The following is a 13,472-nucleotide window of genomic DNA, read 5'->3' as shown; positions in this document are numbered from 1 at the left end:
TCATGTTTCTCTAATGTCCTAAATTTTTATTTTATAGTTAAGTTTTAAGGTAGCAAAATTCATACTTCATGAACTTCACAAATGGCTAGCTAAGCCAAATCTTCACAGCAGCAGCAGATACATCAGAAGCAAAAAGAAAATGCTGTTTGTCCTGAGGTACTTTGGCAGCTTTAGAAATATTTTATTAACTTAATTTATAATTTATAAGTTGCCTTCTTCAAAATATGATGTGAAATGGCTCACTGGCCATATTGCATTTCAAGCTGTTATGATAGGATTAGTGAGAAGTGGAATGAGGAAGCCTCTCTGGCTCTCACCGGTCACCTATATCCCCTTGGCTCTCAGCACTTGCTCCAGTCCGGAAAGAGGGTACTGCAGACATGACAGTGTGCAGATAAAGGCTGAAATCCGGCTACTGTTCTACCTACTGTAGAATTTGACTCCCTAGTGTCTGGAACTTAACCCAGGTTTAAAAATAGGATTGGTTTCTTTTATCCACTTTATCAAACAAATGGATATAAATCTGATGAAATGCAAGAAGTGAGAACTCTTCCCTTGGGCATTTAACTAGAGGATGGTAGATGATGAATCATGTATAGATTAGGATCAAAATCAAATGTGCTGCTTTTGTCCCTTAAAACTCAGGGAGGCAGTTGAGACCAGAAATGTTTGACGAGTTTCCTTGTCATATTGAATCCTCAGGGGACTTTTTCTTCTTTTGAGGAGAGAAAAAAAGAAATCACTAGCATAAAGTCTCAGAACTTCAAAAAAGCTTTCATTTGAAATGGTTTCTAAATTTATGAACGGGCAGAATCATATTAGAATTTTATCTTTCTCTTTGGCTTTCTGTTAACATTCTTCCCTGCTAACTATAAAATAAGTAAAGGAGCCAGGAGTGGTGGTGCACACCTGTAATCCTAGCTACTTTGGAGGCTGAAGCAGGAAGATCATAAAGCAAGGCCAGTCTGGGAAACTTAGTGAGAACTTGTCTCAAAATAAAAAATACACAGGGGTGAGGCTCAGTAATAGAGCATCCCTAGATCCAATCTATGGTTAACCCTCACCCCCCACCCCCGGCACATACACTCAAATAAGTAAATGATGGGGTTTCAGGTGAAAAATAAGCAGCATGGGAAACACCTGACTTTGGAGAAAAAGGCTGCGGTACTGCACAGTCTTTGCTCTCACGTCCTTCCCTGTCTGGAATGTTCTGCCCACTTTTCTATTCTGGCGAAGCCCTGCTCATCCTGCATGATCCAGCTCAAATGTCACCTTCTTCGTGAAATGTCACTCCCTTCCTCTTTCCTTCCCATTAGAATTAATCACTCCCTATAAATCGGTCTAACCTTTCAGGAAGGTAATTGGCAACATGTGTCAAAACTTTAAAAATATTTGCTTCTGGTAACCTTCATTAGGAAATAGTGTGAAATGCAGACACACACTAATATATAAAAATAGTAACTGCAGTATTTATAATAATGAAAAATAAGGAACCATAGAAAGCCAACAGTGGAGGAGAAGCAGTTGGTGACTGTCACATATCCACATGTTGAGATATTCATGGGAGAGGCAGAGCAGTGTTTGAACTGACAGACATTTTATTAGTCATACATTTTCCCCATCAGTCAAATGGAATTGTGTAAGGTTAATTATCATGTGCTAGGCACACAGTAGTTACTTAACACTTAGTAGTTACTACTATTACCATTAAAATGCCACCATTAAGCTAATGTTTAAAAAATATTATTAGTGTTATGAGAAAATGCTTATGATACACTTTTCAAAGGTGGAATAAAATATATCTGCATTTCCACTCATAAACACAGGCATAGAGAAAAACAGGATTAGGGGATTTGGGAGAAGTGATCAAAGGCATAAATCATGAATGGAATCTGCTATTTTTTTAAGGGTATATCTGTGCATACTTAAAAAATTTTAAAATCCCCACAAAACAAGCTACATATCCAACTTGGTTGCAGATATGTAAGTTTATGTGTTTAATATCAGAGGAAAAACCCTAAAATAACAATAGTAGGATTAAGGGTATTTTTTTTCTTTTTTAATTCTCAAATTTCTTATAATAAACTTAAATTAGTTTTGTAAGATTTTGCAAAACATTTATAGTGGTCACTACTTCAGTGATAAGATTTGAAATAAACATGGAAAAGGACCATTTAAAAAAGGGTTTTGCAGATTAAATTAAAGGATTTATCTTTAATCCAGCAGGCAAGATCGGCATTAATTGGAAAGATCTCCCTAAAAGGAGACTGGATTGGGAGTAGGTAAGAATGGAAGTAGGGATATTAGTTAGGAGGCCACTTGGATTAACAGATGATGGTGACAGGGACCAGGATAGTAGAGCTGAGAAGGGAGTAAAAGGTGGGTATTGGATTAAAGATATTTTTACAAATAGTATTAGAGAACTTGAACACTGAGTAAAAACAAAAGGGAAGAAAAAAAACCCCAACAACCTTTTTTTGAAAGTCTGTTCAAGTTTTGGTGTCAAACTATTTAAGTAAACTACTGTTCATTATCAGAAAAAATACATCCCTAATCTGAAAATCTAAAATGATGCCACAAGTGGAAAATTCTATACCATAAAGCTCTGTTTCATGCACAAATTAAAAATATTGTATAAAATTATCTTCAAGCTTCATTTATAAGTTGTATTTTAAAAATAAATGAATTTTGTGCTTAGATTTTGATCCTGCCCCCAAGGTATCACATTATGTATGTGCAAAAATTCCGAGATCTGAAAAAAATCCCAAATCCAAAGCAATTCTGGTCCCAAGCATTTTGGATGAGAGACACTCAACTTGTAAGAGGCTTTGAATTATTTTAGGTAAGCAATATAGCACCATCTAATTGTGGTCTTATAACAACTCTTTGTAGTGAAACTATAATTTCCCACTTTATAAAGAGGAAAGTTGGAGCTTGGGTAGGTAGAATATCTCGCCCAAGGTCACCCATGTAATAAGAGTACTGGGATTCAAATCTAGCTCTGATTGATTCCTGAAAGTCTATGCTCAACCACTAGTGTCTGGAATCCCAATCCACTGGAAGCTAATATCAATTCATTGATAGCTGAATGAACTGCTGGGAGGTGGAACCTACTTGGAGCAAGTTAAGTAAGTCATTGGGGACAGACCTGGGAAGGGTCCATTCCTGGCCCCATCGCCTGCTATGAACTGAGAAGCTGTCCTCCTCCACATCCTTCCACCATGATGTTCTGTCTCACCTCAAGTCCAGAACAGTGGAGCTGGCTGACCATGATTTGAGACCTCTGAAACCTTGAGCTATAAATGTTTCCTCCTTTAAGGTATTCTTGTTCAGTATTTTGGTCACAACAATGAAAAGCTGACTAACACAAGTATCAACAGAAAAAGAGATGCAGAGAAAGAGAATTCCTGAAATCAGCAAAGGGTTCCCCTCCAGCATTCAGTAGAGTATTAATTATGCATGTGTGTAAAGAAAACTGGTTGAGGCCAGGGAAATAATCACATCAAATGATTTAAAGGAATAGCTACCATGTTCATACAGGACCAGGAACAGTGATTTTTCTTACCAGCCAGCCATGAGAACCTCAAAATTCATGATATAATAGGAAGAGTTCTCAAAGTGTCTTGCTTTAGAGGTAGGATCAATTATCTACAGAGGAATGCTGATTTGGTCCCCCCTAAATCTTAAGAGCAAAATTTGAAAAATCCAAACTATTTCCAAGTAACTTGACTGCATCCCAGAAAAAAGTTCAAGATTATGTATTTATGAAAATATAAAATTAACCAGTACCCAACAAGATAAAATTCATGATGCCAGTCTAAAAATTGCCAGTACTGATCATAGTGGTGCAGACTGTAATTCCAACTATTCAGGAGGCTGAAGCAGAAGGATCACAAGTTCAAAGGCAGCCTCAGCAACTTGGTGATATCATGTCTCAAAATAAAAACCATAAAAAAAGGGGCTGGAAATGTGGCTCAGTAGTTAAGTGCCCCTGAACACAGAATTAACAGACAAGAACATTAAAGTAGCAATTTTAACTTCTTCTATATGTCCAGAAAACTTGAGCAAAGGTGGGACATAAAAAGGATTAGTAGGGCCATAAAAGGTGTAAAAAATATTTAAGGAGATTTCGTTTCTGAGATAAAAAGTACAATTTATGAAATAAAAATACTCTGAATACTAATGGTATATTAAACACTGTAGAAGAAAAGGTTGGTAAGTTTAAAGAATAATTTTTGAACTTATTCAAAAGGAAGCAAAGAAAAAATAAAAGACTAAAGAAGAAAAAGAATAGGCTGCTGATGAGCTATGGGACAACTCTAAGCAGTTAACATATATGTAATTTATGTAATTATAGTTTTCAAAGGAGGAACAGAAGCAGATAAACAAATGTGAAAAGCTGATGGCTGAAAAGGTTCCAAAATTGATGAAAAGTAGAAATCCACAAATCTAAGAGCCCAGTGAACTCCCCCTACACAAGAAATATAAGGAAAACGACACCAAGGCACATTGTAACCAATATGTTTAACAACAGTGTTAAAGAGAAAATCTTAAAAGCAACAAGGGATGGGGGGTGGAGGGGGTGTGGGAAGACATACTCTAGAGAGGAACAAAGATAAGGATGACAAGTGATTTCTGTCTGAAACAATGCAAGTGAGATGACAGTTAAAAAAATATCTTTTAAGCACTGACATTTAAAAGGGAAAGTAACAAATGGCATCTACACAAAGAACTAGAACAACTTACAGGAAATGGAAAAATCCCTGAAAAGACACAACTAGCAAAGCTCACTGAAGAAGAAACAGCCCAAACTACCCCATGTCAATTAAATAAACTGAATTTGTAGTTAAGAAACTAATGGAAAATTGAAAAAGATTGAATATTTTCTAATTCATTCAATTAGACAAAAAAAAAAAAAAGGAAAATGACATCTTATCTTTTAAATACACATGTAAAAACTCTTAAAATTTTATCAAGTCTAACTAAAAATATAAAAAAATGACAGTATGCCATAGCCAAGTGTGATTTATCTCAGGAATGGAATAACATTTTAAAATCAATCAAGGTAATTTATCATAATAGCAAAAGTAAAATGAAAAAAAAAAACAGAAATATTTCAATAGATACATAAAATGCAAAATCCAATAATCATTATTGGTACCAAAAAAAGAAAAGAAAGAAAAACTTCATTAAGATAGAAATAGATAGGAAGTTCTTCAACTTTATGTGGTCACCCATGAAAAAACAACAGGTAGTCGTATACTTTATAAAGTAAGACTGATCACAAACAGGATGAATACCTATCTCAGACTTCCTTTCAAGATTGTAGGGGAGGTTTTAGCAAGCAAAAAACTGAACACAATGGTGCACACCTGTAATGCCAGCTATTTGAGAGGATGAGGCAGGAGGATTACAAATTTAAGGCTAATCTGGACAATTTAGGGAGACCCTATCTCAAAATAAAATAAAAAGGGCTAATAGAGCACTTACTTGCCTAGCATATATGAGATCCTGGCTTCAGTTTCTAGTACTGAAACAAAGAAAACAAAAGGAAGAAGAAAAAAAACAGAAAGAAATACAAAGCATCCAAATTGAAATGAAACTATACTTGTAAATGGCATTATCTTCTATGTAGAAAATCTGATGGAATCTTAAAAAATGCTACCAGAGCTAATAACTGAATGTAGAAATATCTTAAGCTACAAGATCAATATATACAAATATCAATTTTATATACTAGCAATGAATAATCAAAAATTTTAGTAAAAATATAACTTATGAAAGCATCTGGAAGTATGATAAACTTAAGGATAAATCTTAAAAAAATATGAAAGACCTCTAGAGTAAAAACTATATAACACTGCTGACAGAAATTTGGGAAGACTTCAATAAATGGTGAGATATATTGTGTTCTACATGAAAACTCAACATTGTTAAGATGTCAACTCTTCCCAGATCTGTCTCCGGATTCAATGAATTCTCAAAATCCCAGTAGGTTTTTTTTTGTTTTTGTTTTTTTAAAGAAATTGACAAACTGATTAGAAAATTCAAATATAACTGCAAAGACCTAGAATAGCCAACACAACTCTGAAAGAGAGCAAAGTTGGAGAACTAATATTACTTAATTTTAAGACTTATTATAAAATTATAGTAATCAAGACCATGTAGTTCACAGTAAATCAGGAGGCTGAGGCAGAAGGAGCACAAGTTTGAGACCAGCCTGGACAACTTAACAAGGCCCTGACTTAAAATTAAATAAAAAGTGCTGGGGATATAGTTCAGTGGTAGAGCACCCTGGGATTCAAAATTCAATATGGGGGATGTGTGAATAGTATGGCATTTGAATAAATAGGAACAAATAGATCAGTGGAAGAGAACACACACCAAAAATACATTCACCTATGTGATCAATTTCTCCTCAAGAAAAGTAGACAATTTATTAGTGAGAGGAAAGCCTTTTTAATAAACAACACCTGAAAAATTGAATGTGCCAAAAAAGAAACTTCAGTTTAAATCTCATAATACACACAAAAACTAACCCCAAAAAACTATAGACCAATATCAAAACAAAATTATGTAAGCTCATGAAAAGATGTTCAATTTCACTAATGATTAGGGAAATGCATATTAAAACCACAGTGAAATACCATTATAAATTTAAATAAAATCATAAAAATTCATTTAAAATAATAAAATAATTGGGCAGTTTCTTAAAAAGTCAAACATACAATACTGTATCATCCAGTGATCCTACTCTTGGGTATTCAATGAAGAGAAATGAAAGCATATGTCTACATGAAGATCTATACATATGTTCAAAGCAGTTTCTTTTAATAGCCAAGACTTTTGATACACACCACATGAATGAATTTAAAACACTTGTGCTAAGTAAAATAATGCAGAAAAAGAGCATGCATGCTGTATAATTCCACTTACACCAAATTCTAGAAAATTCACTCTATAGTATGGGGGGTTGTCTTGAGAGAGGTGGAAATTGATTGGAGAGGGATGGAACATGCAGGTTACATACAAATATAAGAAAATATTGGAGGTAATGAATATGTTCATGATCTTGATTATGACAATCACTTCACAATGCAAAAACATGTCAAAATGTTCTTAAACTGCATCTCAATAAAGCTGTTAAAAACGAAACCAAAAAAGCTGGTACATTTAGACAACAGAAATCAATGTAGCAGTTTTAAAGAATGAGATAAGGCTAACATATATTGAAGACTTCTAAGATACAGTGTAATTTTGTTTTCAATCAAAAAGGTATGACCCTCCTCCTCCAAAACAAATATATAATGACCTATTGATTCCAACTCTGGAGATCAGTCCTATGATAACATTTCTGGAAATGTTAAAGAATAAATGTACAAACTATTCATCAATTATTATAGTATGTTAATGAAACAACTTAATGAAAAAGTTGCAAAATACTACTTGTATTAATATGTTTTTTAAGTCTAGAAAACAATATCATAAAATGAATACATTCTTTCTCTGAAAAATCTGAAAGTACATACATTGGTCAATAACAATTGCCTCTGGGGTCAGTTCTAAATGGGGAGGTTGGGCACACAGACCAAGGGAAGGGCTTGTGTAGGGGGACTTCCTTTCTAAGATTCTGAATTGCAAGAAGGATTGTATGTAATAAGTCTATATTTCCTTTTAAATTAAAAAAAAAACTCAATGACAATTTTTAAAAATGTAAATAATGACCCATATTTAATATTCAGGGTCATCATAACAGATGTGGTGGTGGGCTGGTTTTGCAAAGAACTTGCGAAGATACGCACCCTTTTCCGTGCTTCAGCTTTCTGGAAGCACTCATGCTGTATGAAAGTAGCTGCGGCAGAAATCCTGGCTGGCGGCGTGTGGTCTGCATCAAGCATACTTACTGCTCGTTCCAGGGTCATCTCCATGTCTGCATTCCTAGACAAACAGTCACAGATTCAGCCAGGCTCTAAATGGCTCCCTCCTGCCTACCAATCTGATCCTCCAGAGAGCATTCAGGGAATATTGTGAAACACCTAAACTATCTGAGCCTTGACTTTCCTTCATATAAAGAAAAATCAGCACCTGAGATTGGATGCACATGGCAGAAGTCTTACGCTCCACTCAGACTGGCCTCTGAAGATGTTGTTGAAGAGATTCATAACATGTACCAAAGAAATGGCACTTTTAAGTATGTATAGTATGAAAATTATACCTGCAAAGTGACTTTAATGACCCAGTTAAGATTGTTTAGATGGAATCTAAAAGAAATTTGTTCAAAGAAATAAAAAATTATTTCTATTCTGGTAATGGCTCACCTATGGTAGAAACATCTCCTTTCTCAAACTGCTCAGAATCTGTTATTTCGCCTCAAAATAAATTAGAAATAGAAGCATATATAAAATGCATATAATAGTATGGAAACAGTGGAAGCCTGAAAAATGGAGTTCTGGCTGGGTATGATGGTACATGCCTGTAATCCCAGTAACTTGGGAGGCCAAGGCAGGAGGATCACAAGTTGGAGGTCTGCCTGGGACACTTAGCAAGACCCTGTCTCTAAATAAAAAGTAAAAAAGGTTGGCAATGCACCACAGTTATAGAGTATCCTGAGTTCAATCCCCAGTACAGCCAAAAAAAACCCCCAAAACCAAAAACCAAACTAAATCAAAACCAAAACTCAAACCCAAACAAAACAAACACACTGGATTTTATTTTGTTAAAATAAGTCATGCTGGTGTGATAGAATACATCAAGAAAGGTAATCATTAAATGCAATGATAGATACCTTTTTTTCTTAAAAAAATATTCATTCTGTTACCATTTGCCACTGAAATGACATTCAGTTTGTGCCTGTCCCAGTGGCTTACTTTTGTCCTTTACTAGTTGCCAATAATGATGAAGCCTAAAGTAGTTTGACACAGAGAAACTCACTGAGAGAGGACACCTAAAATTGCTACTTATAAAATCATAACTCCCAAAAGCCTCATAGCATTATGTTTTTTCTCCCTTTTTATTTCTGCCTGGAGGGTGACTAGCTTAGTCTATTATCAGCTTGGATGTTAGGTAACGAGGATACCAAAGAAACCTGGAGAGGGTGCTTTCCACTCTCTGCTGACAAGCAAACACCCTGAGTAAATTCTCTTTGCCATTAGGCTGCCCCTCTAATACCTACCCACATGCACAGAAGTGAGTGGGTACAGTGTTGTGAATGGTGTATTTTTGTGGGGTGGGTATGGTGTGCTTGAGGGGGGAAAGAAGTAATGGGCTTCAAGACTGAAAAGTAAACCTGCTGCTCCTGACACACATGTTCGAACACAGAAGTGTTACCTCATGAGCAGAAGGGTATTAAAAGTGGAACATTTCTGGCATCTATACTGAGAATTATATAATGATGTCATATTTGAGAATGTTGTGCCTCAGGAGTTAATTTTAATTGGTAAAAAGAATGCAGGCTATTATGCAAAACTAGAAGTCAAATCATTTTTATTTAAAATAAACACACGTTTTAAAAGAAATGGAAATACTTTGTGGACTTGAATGGCTTTTCAGAGAAATCATAACTCTAAAAAGTCTCAATCTCAATGGTAACCGCAAGCATTTATCATCCAGGATTCCAGGTGTTTACCTAATGAAAGATCCTTCATACCGTGAGAATAGCCTTCTGTTTAATACAGCCTTTTTTTTTTTTTTTTTAAGATTCAGCCATTAATCAATCTTATAAAGCCATAAAGGATCCAAGGAAAGTTTGATTCTCCCATCTTCAACCCCCACAAATAATTCCATTACTCTAATCCTTTATATTCCTGAACATAATTCATGAAGAAGCTCCACATTCATTCCCAGTTGACCCAATGCCAGTTCACTTTGTCACTAAAAACAATTCCTAACTAAATGAAGGCTTACTCAGTAAGGTTTTTCTACAGCTACTGGTGTGTCCATTTTCTGTGTTATTATTGTCCATAAAGTCCAACTCTGTGAAAGGCACACATTCTGAGCCCAGTCTGGCTCCATTTCCTGCATCTCTCCCCTCTTTCTTACTCCTCCTTTGATCTCCTACCCCACCCTCAGTCACACCAGACTTTTCATCTTTCTCTAAACAATGCAACCTTCTTCACAAGGTGCCTTCTTTGATTTTTCTAGGAAGCGCATGCTTCTATTTCATTATTATCCATTACTCAAGACTGGAATGAGATACTATTGCTTTGGTAAAATCTTTTCTGTGCCTCTACCCGCTGGAGCTGTTCTTTCTTCTCCTGCAGCATTCCTCCACTGCATTTCTTTCTCTCTTGACTCCTTTCTTCTTTCCTTCCTTTTCTACTTTCCTTTCTTTATTCCTTCCCATTCACTAAAGAACACTTCTTGAAGCCAGCAGAAATGTGGCTTAGAAGATGAGGTTGGGGTGGCAGGTGGGGATCAGGAACAGCAGTTATTCTCTGGCCCCATATCCCCTGAACTACCAGACTGTAGATGAGTCTTTTCAACAGCTTTAGTTCAAATGTTAACACGATATCAGAATAAAGGGGCCCGGGGGGGTGGAGGTTAGAAGTAGGATACTTGTCTAGCACTGGGGTCAATCCTCAGCACCACAAAAACAAAAACAAAACAAAACAACAAAAGAAAATTTAAGATGAGGTCAGTCTAAGTAAAAAACATGTAAAAAGGTATGTGAAATACCACTGGCTCAAATGTGAGATGTCACAGGGGGAAAAAAGAGTAATTTTTTTTTTTTTTTTTTTGTGAGTACCATCTCCCAGTAACCAGGACTTCTGCGAATAACAAAGCCCTGTCCTAGACTGGATCTTCTGACATCAGAATATGGCTATATTTTCTGAAGGTCGAGCAAATATCAGCTAAGGAATGGACAGCTAATGCTGGGTGTGGTGGTGCATTACTTGTAATCCCAGTGGCTCAGGAGGCTGAAGCAGCAGGATTGCAAGTTTGAGGCAAGCCTTAACAATTAGCAAGGCCCTTAGCAACTTACTGAGACCCTGTATCAAAATAAAAAAGAAAATGAGTTGGGGATGTGGTTCAGTGGTAAAGTGCTCCTGAGTTTAATCCCCAGTAACAAACAACAAAAAGAATGGATACCTCACTGAAGTGTTGTTGCTTGATACTTTGTAAAATGTGAATTCTCCTACCTCCAAAAGAGTGATGAAGGTGCTGCTTTGGAAAGATAATTCTGGAGGAGACATGTGGACATGTGTTTACAGAAACAAAGAGACCGTTTTAAGGGCCCTGCAAGAGTCTTAGCTGGGATGATGAAGCCTTAAACTGGGTTATTAAAATGGAAATGTAAACAATGATGCAGTTGGAAGAGACCTGAAAAATCAAAGAACTAAAGCAACTAGTGATTCAGAGGATATAGAGGAGAGTCCATGTGACCTGTTTTCTGCTTTAACTTGCTCTAGGTCACAAACTTGCTGGTGATCCTACTGAAGCTCCCTGCTCTCTCCTAGTCTCCTCAACAGAGCGCAGTGCTCTGTTGTACTCTGAAGCCCTGCAGGCACCAGCATGTACCTCATGGCCTTGCACATGCCCTACTTTCTTTTCCCTAGACCTTCATATAAACCACTCAATTTTTATATTTATGATGCTGAGGGAAATGCTGGGCAAACTGGAAGAACCTAACATTTGTTATGAATCCAAGAGGTTCAGAAATCATATTTTTAGAAAAATTCATCTGGAACTTTCTACTTGGTGATTCTTTTAAACCTTTCTCATTGGTCTGATTTAGAACAAGTGATGACTATCTCAGTTTTACTCAGGTCTCAGTTTTCAGCCATATTAGTAACTGATCGGCCATTCTTTTGGAATGACGAATCCATGGTTTGCTACCTTATGTCATTAGGTAGGTTTATGGTTGAATCTAGCTACTTCATAGGAATGTTCCACATGTATGAAAGAATACTCCTTTACATATAAGAATTTGGGTAAGAATAAAAAAGAATTTTTTTTTAATGGAACTGAATAGTTTGAAAGGTGAGACAGTGCAGGCAAGGACAGCCCAGAGTGCCTCAGGGTGCAGCCTGGGGAACTGATAGGAGAGGGAGCACACCAGAAGCATAAGAAAGGCAGGCCAGACTCTGCTTCATTCATCATTTTTCTTCATAATAGAAAATATCTCTGGCTCCCTCTCATCTCCATAGAAAGCAAAAATTTCCCTTCAGAAATCAGAGAAAAGGGTTAGTATCTACGGTTTGGTCTCTAGAACTTGGAGAATCTCAGGAAAACATTCCTTACTCTTTAAATTTGGGGGCAGGGGAGGGGTGCTGGGGCTTTTAACTCATGGCCTTACGCAAGATAGGCAAGTGTTCTACCACTGAGCCACATACCAGCCCACCCTTATTTATTTATTTATTTATTTAGTACCAGGGATGAACCCATGGGTGATTAACCACTGAGTCATATCCCCAGCCCTTGTATATATTTTATTAGAGACAGGGTCTCACTGAGTTGCTTGGGACTTGCTAAATTGCTAAGGCTCAATTTGAACTCATGATCCTCCTGCCTCAGCATCCCAAGTCACTAGGATTACAGGTGTGTACCACTGTGCCCAGCTCCCCACCCTTTATTTTAAATTTCTTGACCTCTAGTGTTCCTTCTATTCTTTGAAATATCATTAAATATTATAATGAATTACCCTGGACATTAAAACAAGAATTTGAGCAACAAAAGTGCTAGATGTCAAAAAGTAAAGAGTTTGTATTTTTTCCTTTTAATTTTTTCCTTTTAATTTCTGTATAGAACCATCATGGAATGGCCTCTGTTTTAGGGGTGCTGAGAACATAAAGATGAATGAGCCATTGGTAAGAAGCTCAAAGTCTAGAGAGATAACAGATAAGTAAATGAATAACCACAAGAGTTACTCTGATAGAGACATCAATGTTGCTATCTGGGGCACATAAGCTAGATTGGGAAGGGAATGGCCAGGAAAATGGTGATGTTGCAGTTAAATCCAGAATTATGAGCAGCCATACAAAAACAAAGCTGCATGTGAAGGGCTGAAGTGGGGAAGAAAGTGGGGGAGGGTGATGTGGGGGAAGGGGAGGAGGAAGAAGGGAGAGAGAGATCAAATGAGAGTGAATGCACAAATATCTTACATTAAGGAAAATAGCAGGAGGTTGCAAATGGTTTAAGCATGGGTGTGTTTGAGGACGGCAGTCATGAAGAGTGGAGGAGAGTACAAAGAGAAGAGACTGGAGTGAGAAGCAGAGATGAAAACACCCTGGGTTTTGTATGCCATGCTAAAAAGCTTGACTACTCAGTGGAATTATGCAAAGGTGGTAAACCAAGGAAAGAAACAATCAGGTGTGGGAAGATCATTTTGACAGTCCTAGACAACAGTTCTGAGCAAGACCAGCGGCAGAGAGACCTGTGCAATGGAGATGGAGAAAATGATGAAAATGTAAGACCAATTAAAGAGGTTAAAATATGGCTTGGTGATAGATGACTATGGAGAGAGATGATAAGAA

General features: G+C 36.6%; 1 protein-coding gene across 2 annotated transcripts in view; it reads right to left on the bottom strand.

The window, feature by feature from the left end:
* Pkp2 (plakophilin 2) overlaps positions 1-13,472 on the bottom strand; it is a 71,763-nt gene that overhangs the window by 40,818 nt on the left and 17,473 nt on the right. For both annotated transcript variants that reach the window (XM_026412333.2, XM_026412334.2), the window contains exon 4: positions 7,803-7,938. In XM_026412333.2, coding sequence (XP_026268118.2) covers positions 7,803-7,938 — 136 coding nt within the window. The remainder of the gene's footprint in view (positions 1-7,802; positions 7,939-13,472) is intronic.

This window comes from Urocitellus parryii, chromosome 5 (assembly GCF_045843805.1).
Source record: "Urocitellus parryii isolate mUroPar1 chromosome 5, mUroPar1.hap1, whole genome shotgun sequence".
NCBI classification, from domain to species: Eukaryota; Metazoa; Chordata; class Mammalia; order Rodentia; family Sciuridae; genus Urocitellus; species Urocitellus parryii.
The sequence above is the reverse complement of the archived record's forward strand: the minus strand, read 5'-3'. Positions and strand labels throughout refer to the sequence as shown.